The 21019-nt window shown below is 35.0% G+C and overlaps 1 protein-coding gene across 3 annotated transcripts in view; it reads left to right on the top strand.

The window, feature by feature from the left end:
- The window catches only part of LOC109801936 (WD-40 repeat family protein / beige-like protein), a 51478-nt gene that overhangs the window by 24623 nt on the left and 5836 nt on the right, over positions 1 to 21019 (top strand). Inside the window, exons 17-29 of one of the 3 annotated variants that reach the window (XM_083072931.1) lie at positions 3422 to 3567; positions 5403 to 5472; positions 6099 to 6182; positions 6377 to 6433; positions 6542 to 6610; positions 6709 to 6795; positions 6884 to 7000; positions 9162 to 9311; positions 9478 to 9562; positions 9670 to 9790; positions 9976 to 10072; positions 10699 to 10812; positions 11753 to 12119. In XM_083072931.1, the coding sequence (XP_082929057.1) occupies positions 3422 to 3567; positions 5403 to 5472; positions 6099 to 6182; positions 6377 to 6433; positions 6542 to 6610; positions 6709 to 6795; positions 6884 to 7000; positions 9162 to 9311; positions 9478 to 9562; positions 9670 to 9790; positions 9976 to 10072; positions 10699 to 10812; positions 11753 to 12119 (1564 nt within the window). Of the gene's footprint in view, positions 1 to 3421; positions 3568 to 5402; positions 5473 to 6098; positions 6183 to 6376; positions 6434 to 6541; positions 6611 to 6708; positions 6796 to 6883; positions 7001 to 9161; positions 9312 to 9477; positions 9563 to 9650; positions 9791 to 9975; positions 10073 to 10693; positions 10813 to 11752; positions 12120 to 21019 lie in introns of those variants that run through there. The other 2 variants (XM_083072932.1, XR_014433354.1) reach the window with 2 other exon arrangements.

Raw genomic sequence — 21019 nt, 5'->3', positions numbered from 1 at the left:
TTATTAGAAAATAGAATGTTTAGAGGAAGAGAATGATGCACAATAGGTTAGGATAATTTATTTTTGGAGTAATTTTCTTACCTAATTTTTTGGGAGGAAGATTGGAAAAAACTCAATTCTCAAATCAACTAGAGATAAGATCATTAAAGAGTATATAAGCAGGGGACAACCCTTAGCTCACAAGTTGATTTTGTAAGTTTGAGTTAGGCTCCGATCTACATCCACTCTAAAAAGGTCACCCACCATCAATCCACATACTAAGTTGAATAGTGTTGGACGTGAGGGGTGTGTTGGAAAAAATCCAAGTCTCGCCTGTCCTAGATTATTAAAAAGGGTCATCCATCATTTATCCCTATATCAAGCTTAATAGTGTTGGATGTGAGAGGTGTATTGGGAAAAACACCAGTCCTATATTGATTAGAGATAAGACAATTAAAAAGTATATGTTAAGTTAGAAGTTTTTACTACCTTTATGTTCAGCTTTTATAAAGCTGTTTTTGGCTGTATCTAGTTGCAAGGATAGGTGTCACTGTCTTTTCATCCAATTTTTGTATTCTATACTCATCTCTCATATTTTATATGTAATAGTGATACACATCAGTAAGAAGATACTCACTGTTCTCTGCCATATACTAAGGCTTTCAATTGTATATAAGTGGGGGACAATCCTTACCTTACAAGCCGATTTTGTAGGCTGAATTAGGTTCCAATTCACTTTCTTAAGAATCTTAGGAATTTTATCTCATCTTTACATGGTACTTGTTCCCATATTTAACTATGATTAAGAATCTAGTATTAAAATATTGGATTGGTGAAAATAATTCCTAACAAATACATAAATAGCTCAAATACAGCAAAGAGGCATGATATTAGGAGAAAAACAAGAAAAAAATAAAATAAACATAAGGACCTGTTTGTTTACTGTTTTTGATAAACAATTTTTTTTTTGAAAAACAAAAATTTATGACCATGTTTTATGAAAACTGGTTTTGAAAAAGAACTTTTTTCTTCGGTGTTTAAAATAGATATTAGAGAACATGTTTGAGCTGTTTTTGTTCTGTTTTCTAATTTTATATTCCCATAACAAACAAACATCAAGAACAAGCAGATAAAAAAAGGTTGATAAATAGCAATCCTATAATATTGAACACTTGATAAAGTTCTGACGCTTCCTGTTGCCTCTTTCTCTCATTACAATCTGGCTTTACATTCTTGGCGCTGCTGTCATTCTACTCCAAGCTGTATTTCTGGCACAAATTACAGGGTAGGATGGGAAATTGGGTTATGTGAATGATGGGTAGTTGGAAGATTTGGATTTTCTGCAACTGTGGGTAAGGTGGCTGAGCATTGGTTTGGGGCATTTGGACCCACTTATTTATGGTGTGACAGTACAGTGGAATCAGCAATGAAAGTAATCAATGGCTTGCATAGTTTTAGACAGTGTTTTGTATTTTTACTTTTAGTTATAAAAATTTACCTTTTTCTTTGTTTGTTTTCAAAGATTTCTTTTATAAGTGAAAATAAGAAACAAAATGAAAAACAACCCATTAGGTGAGGTCAGGTAGATATGGATAGGGGTGGGCAAAATGAACTGAACTGAATTTATAAAAACTATACTGAACTTAAAAATAGTTTTCATGAACTGAACTAAACTAAATATTAGTTCAGATGAACTGAACTGAACTATTTTTTTGTGTTATTGAACTGAACTGAACTATACTATAAAAATTTGAATTGAACTGTAATTTAAACTGCACTGAATTGTTATAATATTTTGAATTGAACAATTTTGACTCATTGATCTATCAAAATAGGACACATTTGCCAACATTACTTTATTTTCCATTTTATTTAAATTTTTCAAAGAAAAAAAAATAAAAAATTAAGTCAAACAAACTCAATGAATTTTAAGCCTAAAAATAATTAGTCCAACATAGCTCAATTGATCCGTTAGATTCGACAAAATTGATAAATTTTTTTTGGATCACTTTTTTTTTCTAAAATTTTGGTTATTAGACTATCGAGTTAATCCATTAAGACATAACATGTTAGACACATTTAATTTTTATCCTTTTATAAAAATAGTTCAATTTTTATAATTCAATTCAGTTTTATAGTTCAGTACAGTTAACTTTCCAACAGTTCAGTTCAGTTTTTTTTTTAAACAGTTCAGTTTTTTTACAAACAGTTCAGTTTTTTATAGTACAGTTCAGTTCACCACCAGTTCAATTCAGTTCAGTTTTTTTTGCCCTCCCCTAGATATGGATCACATGACACCATTGGGCTTGGTTGGAAATGAAATTCTCAGGGATATTATTTACCATGAGGTCTCTTTTCATAATTTTCTTTGATGTACTTCAAGTTTTCTTTCTACCTCTTTTCACATGACTAAAAACTATGCAGTGTACAATTTTGGTTTTCTTTGCACATGTCCAAACTACTTTAACCATATTTTTGTCATTTTTTCTTGATTGGTGTCCCACCATTATTTCCTTTTATACATTCATCTTGTATCATGTCCTTTTTTGTGTAACAGCACACCCATCTTAATATACTCATTTATGCTATTTGCATTTTCCCCCTTCTATCATCCTTTTAAAGCCCGGAATTCACTATCATAGAATATAGTTGGTAGTGGTCTTGGTACATTCTGGGATGGTTGCAGCATGTTTGGTATTGGAAGATGCACTTTCTCAAAGAGTTGAGCTTTGTTCACAAATTGTTATTTTATGGAGCATGGTCTCTCTCTCTTCACAAGTGTGAAAAATTATATTTTAAATCCATGGAATTTACAAAGATCGCTAATTTATTCATATTTTCTCACATATAAAGTTAAGAAAAAGGATGTATCAAATACCTTTTTTTTCCTTTCTAAAACATAATTTTAGACCAGTTTATCAGCAGCAGATCTTTTTCTTAAACTTCTAAATTGCTTTCAAAACAGTATAATTAAAAATTATTTTTCTTGCTTTTTATCTTAAAAGTAGGTTTTGAAAACTAATGTACAAAATAGTTTTGAAAAACCAAACAAAAAAACACTAAATTAATCAAATAATTCCTTAATTTTCTAAACACAAGTACCCAAAACTTGGAACAAGCGATTAGAGGAATAAAGTAAACAATAACGCATATTGGGATTTAATCTCATAATACAAGAGATCCTGAATTGTTCATAAAAGTGAGATGACTTTCCAACAATTAGTACTTTATTTCACATAATAGTATTTAATCCCATAACACAATTAGTACTTTGTTTCACTTTCACATGAATCACATCACATCACATCAATTTCATGTCCTGATATTTTCAGTGTCTATTCTTGAATTTTCACCTTACCTGCCTAAACACTATTATTTCAGCAGTTCTCTTGTCATAAGTATGGTAATAGCACTCATGTAAAGCACTATTCTCTTGTTTTAGGTAACCAATAGGAGGATAAATTTTATAGTTGATAGCAGTGAAACCAGCACCACGACAGATGGTTCTGATTCCAGTTTTGAGGCTGGGAAACAAGAAAAAGACCGCAGCTGGCTAATGTCATCTCTTCATCAAATTTATAGTCGTCGGTGAGCTCATTTTGTAGACCATATTATTATCTATTTATTCTGTTGTGTTTTAGTGATTTCATTTCAAGTATGTTGTGTTGTTAGGAGCTAGGTAGTCAACATTGCTGGGATATTATTTTTTTTTTTTTTTTTGGGTGGGGAGGGATTAAGTGTAGGGAATAAATAGAGTAATTAGTTCTGTATTGTTTGAGAATTGAGTTTTGTTCTTTGTGAAAGGAGAAATCCTTTGTTGAGGGGAAAGCCCTAAAGGAGAGATCTCTTCTTTTTCTGTTTGAGTACTGATTAATGAACTCCCGAGAATTGTACACTTGGCATCCACCTAACAAATATGGTTAACCACATGTGTAAATATGTTTAACTTTGTCTTGCAAGTAGTTAAAAGGTAAATGAATGTGATTGTATACAATATACTATTGGGAAAAAGCCCAATCTCAGCAATTAGAAATAAGGTCAAAATAATATATATATATATATATATATATATATATATATATATATATGTATGTATGTATGTATGTATGTGTGTGTGTGTGTGTGTGTGTGTGTGCATGTGGGAGGGGGGGGTGGGGATTTTCACCTTATAAGCTAATTTTGTAGTATTGCATTAGGCTCAAGCCCACATTCTAAGATGGTACAGGTGCCTATCCTAGATCTATTAAAAAATGTCCACCTATCATTTATCCATGCAACAAGTCAAATATTACTAAGGTGGTGTATTAAGAAAAATTCAAGTATCGCATCGACTAAAGATAAGGTTAAAATGGAACATAAATGGAGGCAATCTTGATTTTATAACATGGTTTTATAGGGTTGAGTTAAGTTCGAATCCACATATAAGATATACAATTATTGATCAATGTTCGTTGGTTCGACTAATGTTGCAGTTGGTCCTTAAATCTTAAGGTTTCGAGTTTGAGTCTTGGGTTTGATATAAAAATGACACTGGGAGAGATTGCCTTAATGCATTCAAGGTCCATAAAAAAGATATACAATTATTGATTGGTTCGAACTGATCGTTTTCATAAAGTGGTTTAATTTGGATTTTATTGGATTGGTTGTCCATTTCAGAGCCATGAATGGTTCAATTTTTTTTCAAAGAATTGAACCAAACCAAATCACTTGATGAAAACGGCTTGGCTAACTGAACCGTTTCCATTTTAGGGTTCAATTCAGATTTTTTAGGATTGGTTCAGTTTCGAAACGGATCAATTTAGTATGGATTTTTTGCAAGACCCTAATTTCATTAATCACCATTCGATTTCAATAAGCTCATGAGAATGACAATATTAACCATATATCAATAATCAATAATTGTATACAATCACATTCATGTACTCCTAACTACTTTTGAGACAAAGGTAACCATATTTACACATGTATTTAACCGCACATTACAGTCAATACCTGATGACACTATTAACTACATATCTATAATCTATAATTTATAATCTATAATCTATAATTGTATACAATCATGACCATTCACTATCAACCATTTATGAGACGAAGTTAATCTTATTTATAGATGTAGTTAACCACATGTCCAGGTGGATGTTGGGTGTATGTTCATCTTTTTTTTTTTTTTCCAACAATTCAATAAAATATCTCCTTTCTTTACCATTTCTATTTTTGGTTCCTAATGGATCATGGATGTAGAATGTGCACTGAGCCATTAATGTATTTGATATTTGTCTATGAGCTTATAAGGGAATATTCATGATTTACAAGAAGTTTTCTGTTATAGTTTTTATCATAATGTAAAGTTACTGTTCATTTGCAGTGTACTTTTTTGAAACACGATTTTAGTGGTTTATAAGTGTTTGTTCCGGTTACAGGTACCTCCTTAGAAGAAGTGCTCTGGAGTTATTTATGATGGACCGTTCAAACTTCTTCTTTGATTTTGGGGTATTGTTCTTTAATATGCCAATTAATTTCCTTTTATTTTTGAAGAAAAAGGATTTGGTCCTTTAAAGGTAGTGTTCCTAAGAGAATAAAGTACAACTATAACTGTAAATTAAAAAAATCAAAGGTTCAGATTGTGATTAAATTCACACACAATTATAACAAACTATGAAGTTATTAAAGTCTCAACCATTAATTTTCTAACCAAGGTTTATAACTATACTTTATCCTCTAAAGTACATCCTTATTATTTTGGAGGAGCTAAATCCCATTTAAGAATCCTTTTGTTTTTTAGATTATTCTTAACACTGATATGATTGTTTACATTTTACTGATGACTTTTAAATGTTGTACACTTATAATCCTTGTCTAAGACTCTTAAAAGCTTTAAGCTATTGCTTGAAAGTTCAAGAATAGTTTTATTTCTCTAACATTTTCCTTGTTGCAAGAATTTGATTTAAATTTGAAGAATGGAGATGGAAAGGATAAGATTTTTAACCACTTGATTTTGAAGGCTCTGATGATACCATATTATATTAAAGATCAGCTCTTCTAAAAGTCTAAGTTGTTTGGTGGAGGCTTAATAATGATTTAGTATCTAACATTTTCCTTGCTAATTGCCTCTTTAGAGTGGAGAAGGGCGAAGAAATGCATATCGTGCGATCGTTCAAGCTCGACCTCCCCATTTAAACAATATTTATTTGGCTACTCAGGTAATATCCTTTCTATGAATTTGTGTAATTTTTTCTGCATCTGGATTTAATATATGAATATATGTGAATGAAATACACAACTTATTTTGATGTTTACTGCAATTTTACATTTTTATTGATATTTTATATATTTAGTATAGCTTTTCAGTTGCTTGTCATGGTAAAAGAATCTAAAATGTTCCATCTTGTTATAGAGGCCTGAACAACTTTTGAAGAGAATTCAACTCACGGAACGCTGGGCTAAATGGGAGGTAAGAGCCTTGATACATTAAGAAAAAATAGTTTGTATTATAAATTTATAATTCGATACTCACCACTTACATACATGACTACATGAATTTTGCACTTCCTTTGCACAGATCAGCAATTTTGAATATCTAATGCAACTCAATACACTTGCTGGGCGAAGTTATAATGATATTACCCAGGTGATTCACCCTGCCCCTTTTAATTTACTTTATTTCATTAATCTATTTAATCCTATCTTCATGATTTTCATTCATCATCATTACCTATTTTTTGGCAGTATCCGGTTTTCCCCTGGATTCTTTCTGATTACAGTTCAGAGAGCTTGGATCTTTCTAATCCTTCTTCTTATCGAGACCTTTCAAAGGTGTAGTATACTGAATAATGCTTTAATCAGTTAAAGGACAAACATTTATAATTTGTTTTTTCATAATTAATATTTTGATGCGATGCAGCCTGTTGGTGCCCTCAACCCTGATCGTCTGAATAGATTTCAAGAGAGATATGCTAGCTTTGATGATCCGGTCATCCCCAAATTCCATTATGGATCGCACTACTCAAGTGCTGGAACAGTGTGTCCCCTCCTTTTTTATATTTTTAATGTCTTTATTGATCATAATAGTTGTTAGTATTGTAGCTGATATTTGAGTCCTAGGCTTGTTTGCTATTGAGTTTCATTTACCAAATTAGTGCAGTGAGACAGTTTGATCCATATGGAGCTTTTATTAAGTGGTTAACTATTGGGAAAAACCCAAGTCCCACATCAACTAATTAGGCAATTGAATAGTATATAAGTGAAAAACAACCCTCACCTTACAAGCTGGTTTTATAGGGTTGAGTTAGGCTTAAATCCACTATTCTAAGATGCTATCAGAGCTATCCTAGATTCTTAAAAATGGGTCACCCACCATTGATACATGAGCCATGGGCATGAGGGGGTGTATTGAATAAAACTCAAGTCTCGCCAATCCTAGATCATTAAAAAGGATTACCCACCATTTATCCAAGTATCAAGCTCAATAGTTCTGGACGTGAGGGGGTGTATTGGGAAAAACCCAAGTCCTATATCGACTAGAGATTAGGCAATTGAATAGTATATAAATGGAAAACAACCCTCACCTTACAAGCCATTCATCACCAATACCGCTTCTCCCATCATCTTATTGCCCCCACTCGGGTCACAAGCTACCGCTACTTAGCTCAAGTCCCGTCAATCCTAGATCATTAAAAAGGGTCATCCACCATTTATCCACGTACCAAGCTCAATAGTGCTGGATGTGAAGGAGTGTATTAAAAAAAATCCAAGTCCCACATCGACTAGAGATTAGGCAATTGAATAGTATATAAGTGGAAAGCAACCCTCACCTTACAAGCCGGTTTTGTAGGGTTGAGTTAGGCTTAAATTCACTATTCTAAGATTAATTGAACACGTTGCACAGATCTAATTTGATGTTTGATTGTATTGTGTTGTGTGTGTGAATTTTTTATGTCCAGATGATGCTAGCATAATTGTTGCATCATATTAACATAATTGCACAGAGAAACTATTCAGTTATGAATGAAAATGAATTGACCCTAAATTGGGATATATTTCCCTTGGAGCATATGATTTCAAAAGGTAGCTTTACACTATTATTATAGTAATGGCCTTTTAGTAAATCATTTTCATATAAGTTTAAATTGATTGTTTTGGCTCCTCCCTTTTTGTGTGTGTAATGTAGGACTGTGACTGACAGGGTTTTCTCATTATTGGTTCGTTATATGTTTCTCTGAGAAATTAATGGTAGGAGGGTTGGTGTGTTTCTTTAGGTTAAGGCAATAATGCAAACAATTAATCGGAATCGGAGGCTTTGTAGGTTCTTTAAACAGTAGATTCAGGCTTTTAGGGATAAAGGGTTTGGGGGAAGATTCAAGTAAATCAATTAGTTTTTGATACAATGATTTCTTATTGCTGATTGCCTATTATTGTGTGTCATTGAAGGTGTAAATATTATACAAAACTAAAATAAGAAGAATCTCCTCACAAGCTCAGACCCCATATCTATAATTTCTTAGGCACCAACTCATGTTGGTTTTGATTGCATTTTGCAACCAAATTGGAAGCATTTCGCTGAATAATATTCATAAAACATTCATTACTAAAACTTATTTTTATTCATCATCATCGTCATCAACAACATAGGCTTATCTTGCTTTTTTATTCATCAATGCTAATAAAATTTATCATTGAAGAAATGAACATAACATCCTTTTAAATAGAGCTCTTATTATCAAGGGAAGAAGCTCTGATCCTATATAGAATTAAACTTGCTAATAATAGTTCATTAAGGAATACTTAACATTTAAGCAATTAAAATCCAAGTACTTAAGTGGACTTGCAATTTACAGAAGTAAATTATCATAAACAGTTTCGATCTAGTTAGTCCGAGAGATATGTTTATTGGCCCAAAACAAAGAACTAAATCAATATGTGAAAGATTATTACCCTTAAGGTTGTGCTTTCTTGGTATTTTGCTGTCTGCTTCAGTGTCTCTTTTCCTTTTGAATTCAATCCTCCTTTTTATGTGTACTATTATTTGTAATTACTAAGACTTCTGATGCCTGGTTTTTCACTTCTGTTTCAAAATACAACAGCAATAGATGTTATTGCCCAGTATGTAAATGCTGTTATCTTATATGAATCTTTTAGCTACTGATTCTGGAGTAATTAATATTTATTATCTTCTTTTACAGGTTTTGTATTATCTTGTTAGGGTTGAACCGTTCACAACCCTTGCAATCCAGCTGCAAGGTGGAAAATTTGATCATGCAGATCGGATGTTTTCAGATATTTCTGCTACTTGGAATGGAATTCTTGAGGACATGAGTGATGTAAAGGAGTTGGTATGTATATAATTTTTACAACATAATAGGTTGATATACTTGTGTACATTAACGGGCTTTTCTCTGGGTGACTTCCATAGGCATTAATGCTATTATTGATATTGAACGTTAATCATGGTTTTATCGAAACTGTTATCCTAAACAGTGTTTTATTTTCATTTCTTAGGTCCCTGAGCTATTTTATCAACCTGAGGTCCTCACAAATGAAAATTCAATTGATTTTGGCACAACACAAATGGGAGGAAAGCTTGGTATATTCATTGATATTTTCTGCCTTAGTTTTTTTTTTTTTTATGAAGACATTTTTGTATACTCACAAATGCATGTCATGGTTAATAGCTTACTTCTGCCATATTAGATACTGTAAAACTTCCTGCTTGGGCTGAAAATCCAGTTGATTTTATTCATAAGCACCGAAAGGCTCTAGAGAGTGAGTATGTATCTGCTCATTTGCATGAGTGGATTGACCTCATATTTGGGTAGGTTTCTAACTATTTTTTAATTTCACCCCATTTTTAATGTGCATGCATATGCTTTGGCCTGTTTTTTTTTTTTCCATAAGTTTGTTTTGCCATTGTATCTACGACTATTCTATTAAATTATCCTTAATAATAGTTCCTTGATAATTTACATATTGTTTAAGTTAGTGAGTTGGTCCCCACAGGTATAAGCAACGGGGCAAGGAAGCTGTTACAGCAAATAACGTTTTCTTTTATACTACCTATGAAGGGACAGTGGATCTTGATAAAATCTCCGACCCAGTATGTCTCCTTCACATCTCCATATTTTCAACTCAATTATTTGTTTGAGTAAAATGCAATCCCTAAAAGAGTTGCATAATATGCAATTATGATAATTATACATTGTATAATGTTATGTAATTATGGTAATTAAGGTATCTGTAAATCCTTCTATTTAATACTTTTAGCACAAAAAACGTTCTCTGTTGGGTAGTTGAGACAAATGGATTTCATCATGCATTAAATCTATGCATTATAAATCGGTATAATTACTCTAACCTTCCCTGAGGTTAGCAGTTCTCCTAGACCTTGCTTGATTCAATAACTATATTTACATTCCTTATATCATATATGATTCTTATGCATTGATTTTTTTATTCTGCTAAAATAATTGCATATGCCTCCCTTATTTATATGTACAAACCATACAATTAATACCCTACAAATAACAAAATAAAGGACGTGCAAGGAAGTTAGGTGTAATTTCTGAAACAAGTAGAGTTCAAGTGTAATTACTACTAATATCAGGGGAAGGCTATGTAATTAGCCCTTATAACTTTACCTGTTTTGTTGCATCATACTAAACAAATAATAATTTACTCATGTTTATGTAACTTAATATTTTCTTTTATTCATGACAAGTAAAGGTACAACAGCGTGCCATACAAGATCAGATTGCTTATTTTGGACAAACACCATCCCAACTTTTGACTGTTCCTCACTTGAAGAAAATGCCATTAGCAGAAGTTCTGCATTTACAGGTAACTGCTAGTTCTCTATCAGTTAGACAGCTTTTATTGAGAAATTACATATTGACTTAGCACCAATACATGCTAGGCTTCCCCCCTCCCCCCATCTCAATCCCCTAAAAGGAAAACCCCTTGTTATTTTTTTGTTTCTTATCCTTCTGATTTATTTGATGAGAAATTATCTCACTCTAGATTGAATACTCTAATTTATTATATAAGGGTGGTTTAAACCTAATGGCATAGACCATTGATGTGTGTTGTTGTTGGTGTATCCTCTGAATATTCTCCGAGCCTTTTCTCAACTGTTCTACTGTGGTTTCCTTGCGGAACTAGTTATTTGGCATTCTTGGTGAACTAGTTTGTACTCTTGGGGATCTTAAAGTAAACAACATTTACACTTCATTCCAATATTGTACTTTTCTCATAATCTGCATCTGTGTTGACTATTAGTATTCACAACAAGGTGTGAACTCATTTGACTTCAAGTTGCTTGCAATTTAAGTCAAATAATCTCATTATTCTCTCTTGTTGATCCAGCTCTCTTTGCTGTACATTTTATTGGACCCTCTTACACAGTCGAGGAATTCCATGCCTGTTGGAACTCAGAATGCTCAGTTTTCAATATTTGTCACTAATAAGCCTACTCACTAATAGTATTTTTAGGAAATATATTGATCTTTTAAGGTGTGTTGGGATACCTGATATCTAAAGCAATGTAAATACTATTTGTTGCCATTAAATTTTGGAAACTTTTGACTATGATTGTTCATGAAAGAGTTACTGTGCTCAGATGTAGAACATGTAAATACAATGTCATTTTCAATGTTGAGTACTTGAGTTGTGCCAAAACCTCTAATGAAGAGTTGAGATGTCCTGTAATTGTTTCATGTTTCCTTAATGGTTGATCATGAATGGATGTGAACATAACTACAATGCATATTGTTTTCATCAGACAATATTCCGCAACCCAAAAGAAGTCAAACCGTATGCTGTTCCATTCCCAGAACGCTGCAATCTTCCTGCAGCTGCCATTCATGCATCTTCAGATACAGTTGTGGTTGTTGATATGAATGCACCAGCAGCTCATGTTGCACAACACAAGTGGCAACCAAATACACCAGATGGCCAGGGTACTCCTTTCCTCTTTCAACATAGAAAAGCTACATTAGCCTCTGCTGGTGGTTCACTTATACGCATGTTCAAAGCGCCAGCTGCATCTGGTGCGGAGTGGCAATTCCCCCAAGCAGTAGCATTTGCTGTCTCTGGAATTAGAAGCCAAGCTATTGTTTCTATAACATGCAACAAAGAAGTTATTACTGGTAAATCTAGAAAAGATTGTTTAGAAATGCTGCCTCTTGTATTTATTTTATGAGATGAGCTCTTATGATGGATTTATACTCATGCCTTTCATTATTTTGAATTAATTAGATTATTCCATTTACATTTTGAATTAATTATATGATTTCATTTATCAATTATAGGGAATGTTAGTGTATATGGGTTACAACAAAAGGGAATATTTGTTTGTTTGTGCTTTTTGCTTTTTGCATTCTGTGATATCTTTAGGATATCTTCAGAATCTTTTTAGTGGACAGCTGTCCTGCCACCTCTCTAATTTTTCTCTCTCTGCTGGTTGCTTTTACAACCGTTTTCTCTCTTTTCTCTCACTGTTGTTTTTTAGAAAAGGTTCCCTATATATTCAGCTCTCCTTGTATTCCTTCGTAAGCATCAATGATAATAAAACTTCACTATTACATTTTACCTCTCTTGATTTTATCTAACATGGTATCAAGAGCCTTCTGATCCTGTACCCGGATCTTAATTTTTCTTCCTCATCTCTTCTATGGCAACTTCAAATAATTCCTCTCCCTTTTCACAATTTTTCTCCAACTCCATAGCTGAAAAACTTGATGATTCAAATTATCTTCACTGGAGGCAGCAGATCGAACCAGTCATCAAATCCCACAAACTTCAACGGTTTGTGGTTAATCCGCAAATTCCACCCCGGTATCTGACAGATGCTGATCGTGATTCTGATATTGTTAATCCAGCATATGAAACCTGGGAGGTCCAGGATCAAATGCTTCTCACATGGCTGCAATCGACGCTCTCGAAGTCTATCCTTTCCCGTGTCATTGGCTCCGTTCACTCTTATCAAGTGTGGGACAAGGTTCACGAGTATTTTCATACTCAAACTAAAGCTCGTGCTCGACAGCTCTGCACTGACCTGCGTTCCACCACTCTTGATGGTCAGTCTATGCGTGATTTTCTGACTCAAATTAAAACTATTGCTGATGAACTTGCTGGAGTTGGGAGTCCTGTGTCTCTTGAAGAATATGTTGATGCTGTTCTTGAAGGTCTGCCTCAGGAGTATGCACCTGTGGTCTCTGTTATTGAAAGCAAGTTTGTCACTCCTCCTATTGCTGAAGTGGAAGCTCTTCTTCTTGCTCATGAGTCAAGAGCTAACCGGTTTCGTAAGCAATCCTTTTCTCCTTCAATTAATTACACTCAGGGTTATTCTCGTGGCAGTGTTAGTGGTGGTCACAGTGGGCGTCGTGGTGGTCGAGGTTCGGGCAGAGGCCGTGGTGGTCGTTTTGCTAATTTCCAGTGCCAGATTTGCTTCAAGTATGGCCATACTGCCAATGTTTGTTTCTATAGAGCTGATGTTAATTATCAACCTGCAGAATCCCTTGTTCTGTATGATCCTACCACACTGCAGCCTGTGCAGGTCACTTCTTCTTCAAATCTTAAAGGCTCCAACACTTGGGTGAATCCTAATCCGAAACAGCCCAGCCAGGAGGCTCGTGTTAATGTCACACCAAGTGCTATGGTTGCTAATACTTCTCAACCAGGTGCTAACTCTTCATGGATTCCTGATTCTGGTGCTTCATTTCATGTTACTGGTGAGCCTCAGAACATTCATCAACTTGAGCATTTTGATGGTCCAGACCAAATTTTCATAGGAAATGGTCAAGGTTTGCAAATCAATGGTTCTGGTACTTCCATTTTTATTTCTCCTATCAACTCTCAATTTAAGTTTCACCTGAATAATCTTCTCCATGTTCCTCTTATCACCAAAAATCTGTTGAGTGTCAGTAAGTTTGCTAAAGACAATTGTGTTTTCTTTGAGTTTCATGCTAATCATTGTCTTGTCAAATCTCAGGACACCAATGAGGTTCTTCTTCAAGGTGTTGTTGGTGCTGATGGGCTTTATTCTTTTCCTCATCTAAAGCTCCAAGGTCCCTCGGCATTGGTCTCTTCTTCAGCTCAAATACCCTCTCAGTCTGCTGTTTCACCTTCTGCAGTCTTAGATAGTTTCAATTTCAATAAAAATTCTGATGTATCTAGTTCTTCCACTATGTGGCATACTAGACTTGGTCATCCTAATTCTCATGTTCTTAAGCTTGTTCTTACACAATGTAACCTTCTCTCATCAAATACACATGTTACTGAATTTTGTTCATCTTGTTGTGTTGGAAAATCTCGTAGACTTCCTTCTTCTGCATCTCAAACTATATATTCTGCCCCCTTGGATGTAATTTTCACTGATTTATGGGGACCATCTCACATTACATCTTTTTCTGGTTATCTTTACTATGTTGCCTTTATTGATGCTTTCTCTAAATACACCTGGATATATCCCTTAAAATCAAAGGCTGAAACTCTATCTGTTTTTCAACAATTTAAGGCTATGGCTGAATTACAATTCAACACCAAAATTAAAAGTGTTCAATCTGATTGGGGAGGGGAATACCGAGCTTTTACTTCCTTTCTTGCCACAAATGGAATCCAACATAGAGTGATTTGTCCCCACACACATCATCAAAATGGTGTGGTTGAAAGGAAACATAGACATATTGTTGAAATTGGTCTCACCCTTCTTCATCATGCCTCCTTACCTCTAAAATTTTGGGATTTTGCTTTTACCACTGCTGTTTATCTTATCAATAGATTGCCTTCTGCTGCATTAAACTTTAATGTTCCTTTCACTACTTTATTCAACAAATCACCAGATTACAAATTCTTAAGAACCTTTGGTTGTGCTTGTTTTCCTTTCTTAAGACCATATGCCAGTCATAAACTTAATTTCAGATCCCAGGAGTGTGTTTTTCTGGGATACTCAAACTCTCACAAAGGGTATAAATGTCTCTCTTCTTCTGGCCGAATTTACATTTCAAAGGATGTCATCTTTAATGAACATAGGTTTCCTTACACAGATTTGTTTCAGCCAAGCCTTACACAAAATGTCTCTCCATGTCAATATTTCAATCTCAATCCAGATTTGTCTCCTCCTTGCACCACTTCAACTGTTCTCTCCCAGCAGCCTCCTTTGCCTTCTCAAATTGGTGATTCAAGTGTATCAATCATTCCTTCCGTGTCTTCTTCCCAAAATGTATCTCCTTCATCTCCTGAGTCTTCCTCACAAAATGTCTCTTCTCCTACCTCTTCCACTGCCCCTGCCAGTATACCAAGAACCATTAATAACCATCCTATGCAAACTAGGTCTAAATCTGGCTTTCATAATCCTCGGATACATCCATCCCTGTTCTTAGCTCACAGTGAACCTAAAACTGTTAAGCAAGCTCTTGCTGATCCTAACTGGTTCTCTGCTATGCAACAAGAGTACAATGCCTTAATGCTCAATCATACTTGGGATTTAGTTTCTCTGCCATCTGATCGCAAAGCAGTTGGATGTAAATGGGTTTTCAGAGTCAAGGAAAATGCTGATGGCTCTATAGATAAGCTCAAAGCTCGGCTAGTTGCAAAGGGTTTTCATCAAGTGCATGGTTTTGATTTTCATGAGACTTTCTCCCCTGTTATTAAACCTATAACTATTCGCATTATTCTTACTCTTGCTCTCACCAATAATTGGAATCTATTTCAGCTTGATGTAAATAATGCTTTTCTGAATGGCACTTTGGAAGAAACTATTTACATGGTGCAGCCTCCTGGATTTGAAGCTGGGGATAAGAGTCTGGTTTGCAAGCTAAACAAGGCCCTCTATGGCTTGAAACAAGCTCCTCGTCAATGGTTTAACAAATTAAAATTGACTCTAACTCGGTTTGGCTTTCAAGCTAGCAAATGTGATCCATCTCTGTTTCAGTACCAACATCAAACTCATACCATTTTTATTCTAGTTTATGTGGACGACATCATTATCACTGGCAGCTCTTCTTTGCTCATTCAACAAATCACCAACCAATTTGACTCAATTTTCTCTTTAAAGCAATTGGGAAGCTTGGATTACTTTCTAGGTATTGAGGTTAAACACTTGCCTGACAAGTCTCTGGTTCTGACTCAAAGCAAGTACATTCGAGACCTTCTTTTTAAAACTAATTTGGCTGAAGCTCATGGTGCTCCTTCTCCTATGTTCTCTAACTGCAAATTGTCCAGGTCTGGGAATGACTTCTTTCATGATCCCACTTTTTTTCGATCTGTTGTTGGTGCCTTACAGTATGCTACACTTACAAGACCTGAAATCAGTTTTGCTGTTAACAAAGTTTGTCAATTTATGGCTACTCCTCTTGACTCTCACTGGGTGGCTGTCAAACGTATCCTCAAGTATTTAAAAGGCACACTCTCTTATGGTCTTCATATGCAACCTGCTGCTGTAAACGGCCCCATCTCTCTCACTGCCTTTTGTGATGCTGATTGGGCCTCTGATATTGATGACAGGAGGTCCACTTCTGGTTCTGCTATCTTTTTTGGACCCAATTTGATATCTTGGTGGTCCAGGAAACAGCGTGTTATTGCTCGGTCCAGCACAGAAGCTGAATATCGCAGTATAGCCCAAGCCTCTGCTGAATTAACTTGGATTCAAGCCCTTTTGCAGGAACTTAAGGTTCCCTTTTCTACACCTACTTTACTCTGTGACAATCAAAGCGCGGTGGCCATTGCTCACAATCCTGTTTTCCACAGCAAAACAAAGCACATGGAGATTGATGTGTTCTTTGTTCGTGACAAAGTCCTATCCAAGCAACTTCTAGTTTATCACATACCAGCTCTTGATCAATGGGCTGATCTTCTTACTAAGCCTTTGTCTGCTGCTCGGTTTGAAGTTCTTAGGAACAAACTCAAAGTGCAAAGTTTTTGTGTCAAAACTTCACCTTGAGTTTGAGGGGGGCTGTTAGTGTATATGGGTTACAACAAAAGGGAATATTTGTTTGTTTGTGCTTTTTGCTTTTTGCATTCTGTGATATCTTTAGGATATCTTCAGAATCTTTTTAGTGGACAGCTGTCCTGCCACCTCTCTAATTTTTCTCTCTCTGCTGGTTGCTTTTACAACCGTTTTCTCTCTTTTCTCTCACTGTTGTTTTTTAGAAAAGGTTCCCTATATATTCAGCTCTCCTTGTATTCCTTCGTTTGGGTATGAACCATTAATGTGTGGGATTCTGTTGATGTTATAAAGTGTTAAGAATCTTAGATATCATCTTATCTTAATATTATCTTATCTTGATTTTAAATATAGTATGTAGATAAAATATCTTAAAGATTATAGGAAATCATATCTTTTATATTCATGTGTAATCTATGAAATAAATCTATATAAACATTCATTAGGTGTATATTGATACACAAGGTTTCAGTCAATTATTCTTCTCTATTCTCTGATTCTTAATATGGTATCAGAGCGACTAGAGTTATTGCTATGAGAGGCCATAGCAAAGGTATCTCCTATAGAAGGCAAGGCTTCAACCATTGACTTGGAGGGAACCCTAAGAAGTGCAGATATTACAGATGTCATCATTGGGGTGATCAGAGACCCAAGGATTTGGTCTCTTGTACTCGACTACTTAGATTGCAATCCATAAAGTGTCAAAGTCATGAAGAACGTGCCACGGATCTCTAACTCCAGTTTAGCTTCAATGGGGTTAGAGGCAGCAGGTGGAAGGAGGTTATTGAATGCATGGAGAGCTGCATGTATATGCTCAACGTATGCAGACATAGTGCCTTCAAGTCATCGCAGTGCCAACAATGTTATCAAGTCTTTACATACTCCATATAAGCATTGTGTATCATTGGTGAATAATGCACGTGCCTCACTCCAAACTGAATTACGAGTGTCATACGAGAGAAAGATCGGTTTGAGAGAAGAATGAATGGTGGACTTAATAATACTACATAGTTGTGCATAAACCTTCTTCCATGCACCACATTCACTAGTAGGTAATGAGTCAATATTAGTAGTGAGATGAGTTTCATAGTCCAAACCAATGATCCACAAAGTGATTTCAAAGGCCCAAGTGGAATAATTTATTACATCTAATTACTCAATAGGGAGTGGAATATTAGAGGAAATTGTCAGGTCTGGCTTGGTAGATGAAGGGGGTCTTACTGTAGCCATGGTACCTGCAAAAAGAGGAGAGAGAGAAAAGTGTGTTTTTAAGCAAAAACACACCAAACGAGCTCCAATCAATGCAAAACTTAAAGGATAGGAGCAAACAAGTTTGCACGACCCAATGATGAGAGGTGTGGTTGGAGAGGGAATCTCACACATCACCACATGCCAGAACACAACATTGTTTGGTTGAGTGCAACACATGAGAGAAACGGCTCGTGAGAGCACGTGGGTGGCTAACATGTTCTATGGTGGTCAGATTTGTGTAGATCGACTTCTAGCAAGCGTTGTGATGGTGGTTTTGGTTTGAACGGTAGTTGCGGACACGATAGCGACAGTGGTGGCAGTCGTCGAAAATATTGTCAAAGGAGGGTTCTCACCAAATGGAAGCGAATCAAAAATTAACATGGTTTGCAAAAAAAGAAAATTGTTCTTCGAAGATAGTGGGTCTACCGGGCAAAAGAAGGTTTCAAAAGTGAACCATGTATGTAGGTCTTGGAAGATATAGAAGGCTGGTTGGAAAACTAAATTACAGCAAGGTCACTCGACACGACATTACATTTGTTGTTAGTGTGGTGAGTCAATTCTTGAATTCTACTTGCCAAGACCATTGGAATGTCATTATTTGGATTTTTAAATACATTAAGAAATTCCCAGGCAAAAGTCTCATTTATAAGGATAAGGGACACTCTAATATAGTTGGATATTCAAATGTTGATTGGGCCGGTTCACCCGATGATAGGAGATTCACATCTGGATATTGTGTGTTGATTGGTGGGACCTAATTTCTCGGAAAAGCAAGAAGCAAATTGTTGTGGCAAGATCAATTGCTGAAATAGAATACAGGGCCATGACATTAGTAACTTGTGAACTCATGGTTGAAACAGTTCCTTAGAGAATTTAGATTTGAAGAAAAGATAAAGATGACTCTCGTGTGATAACCAAGTTGCACTTCATATTACCTCTAATCCAGTTTTTCATGAAAGAACCAAACATATTGAAGTTGATTGTCACTTCATTAGAGAAAAAGTCGAGTTAGGGGATATTGTTACAAGATTTGTCAACTTTGCTGACCAACTAGTAGATGTCTTCACTAAACCCTTGAGAAGACCTAGAATTGAATACATTAGTAACAAGCTATTCACATTTGACTTATATGTTCCAGCTTGAGGGGGAGTATTAAGAATCTTAGCTATCATCTTATCTTGATTTTAAATATAGTATGTAGAGATAATATCTTAGAGATTATAAGAAATCATATCTTTTATATTTATATGTAATCTATGAAATAAATCTATATAAACATTCATATGGTGTGTATTGATACACAAGGTTTCAGTCAATTATTCTTTTCTATTATCTGATTCTTAATATAAAGTTTACTTATATAGAACTTGCTATTTCATAGGACCCCCATATTTAACTTTTAAGGTCTTTGAGAATAATTTTCATCCATAATCCTTCACATATGTCATATGCCATTAGCTTGAAACTCAATTTATGCACTAGATCTTACTTCTCCATATTACCAGATTTTCACCAAGAAACATGCAATAATCAGAAATGGATCTTCTATCTATGACTAGCCCTGCTTACTCAACATCAGTGTATATGTCCATGGATAATGAACCTTCTCTTTTAAATAATTCCTTCGTTGGACTTGCCTTCAAATACGAGAGAATCCTCTCAACTGTCTAAAGATGTCTCTAATAGGGGCAATGCATAAATTAGCTAACCACTCTAATAGCAAATGGCAATAACAGGCCTAGTGTGTTATAGATTATTCAACTTCCCAACTCATCTCTAGTATTGGGATTTCTCTACAGGTGGACGTTTTTAACTTCCAATCTTGTTTTTCTCAATGGGCACCTGTGGGTCTAGCATCCCAATTCTCTTCAAAAGATTAGTACATATTTCCTTTGAGAAATAAAAATGTTTTTCCTAGAATAGACAACCTCTATTCCAAGGAAATACTTAAGCTTTCCCATCTCCTTCATTTCAAAATGAGTAGCCAATTTTTCTTTCATAATTAGTTTCTCTACCTCATCATCTCCTACAACGTTCATATCATTTATATACACTAAGAGAAGAGTGAATTTGCCATTAGTAGAATGTTTTATGAATAGAGTATGATCACCTTAACTTTGTATCTAAAGGACTTCATCATGGTGAGGAAATCTTCCAAACCATGTTCAGGGAAATTGTTTGAGACCATACAAAGCCTTTATCAACCTATACGCTTTGTTCTTTACACCTTGAGATTCAAATCTTGGGGGAATCTCCATGTAAACTTCCTCCTCCAGATTTTCATGCAGAAAGGCATTTTTAACAGCAAATTGTTATAGATCCCAATCAAAGTGAATGCTAGGGAGAGGATAATTCTTACTTTATCCATTTTTGCTACAGGAGTAAATGTCTCCTTATAGCCAGTGCCATAGGTATATGTGTACCCTTAGGCTACCACCAATCTTGCCTTGTATCAAACAAATGGCCCATCAAATTTACACTTCACCATGTATATCCATCTGCACATTACAACTTTCTTGTCTTTGGGTTTAACAATAACCACCCAAGTTGAGTTTCTCTCTAATGTCTCCATTTAATGGTTCCATGAAATGTACTCCTTTGAAACATAAAATCGACAACTTTGAGGGAGATGACACTTGTACCCCCTTTTTGTTTGGGGTAAAGACACATTTGACAGCTCTTGGTCTAATTACCACAATGAGGACTATGAGAATGAACAAATGCAACACACCCTAACACATGACATTGAATGATAAAATGTGTTCAATTGGACTAATTCTTGTTAATTAGATACGTGACAGTTTGGACAACTTCTCCCCAATAGACATTAGGGATAGGCATTTGAAAGAATAG

The sequence above is a fragment of the Cajanus cajan genome, chromosome 4 (genome assembly GCF_000230855.2).
Source record: "Cajanus cajan strain Asha chromosome 4, NIPB_CcT2T_4, whole genome shotgun sequence".
Lineage (NCBI taxonomy): Eukaryota > Viridiplantae > Streptophyta > Magnoliopsida > Fabales > Fabaceae > Cajanus > Cajanus cajan.
The sequence above is the reverse complement of the archived record's forward strand: the minus strand, read 5'-3'. Positions and strand labels throughout refer to the sequence as shown.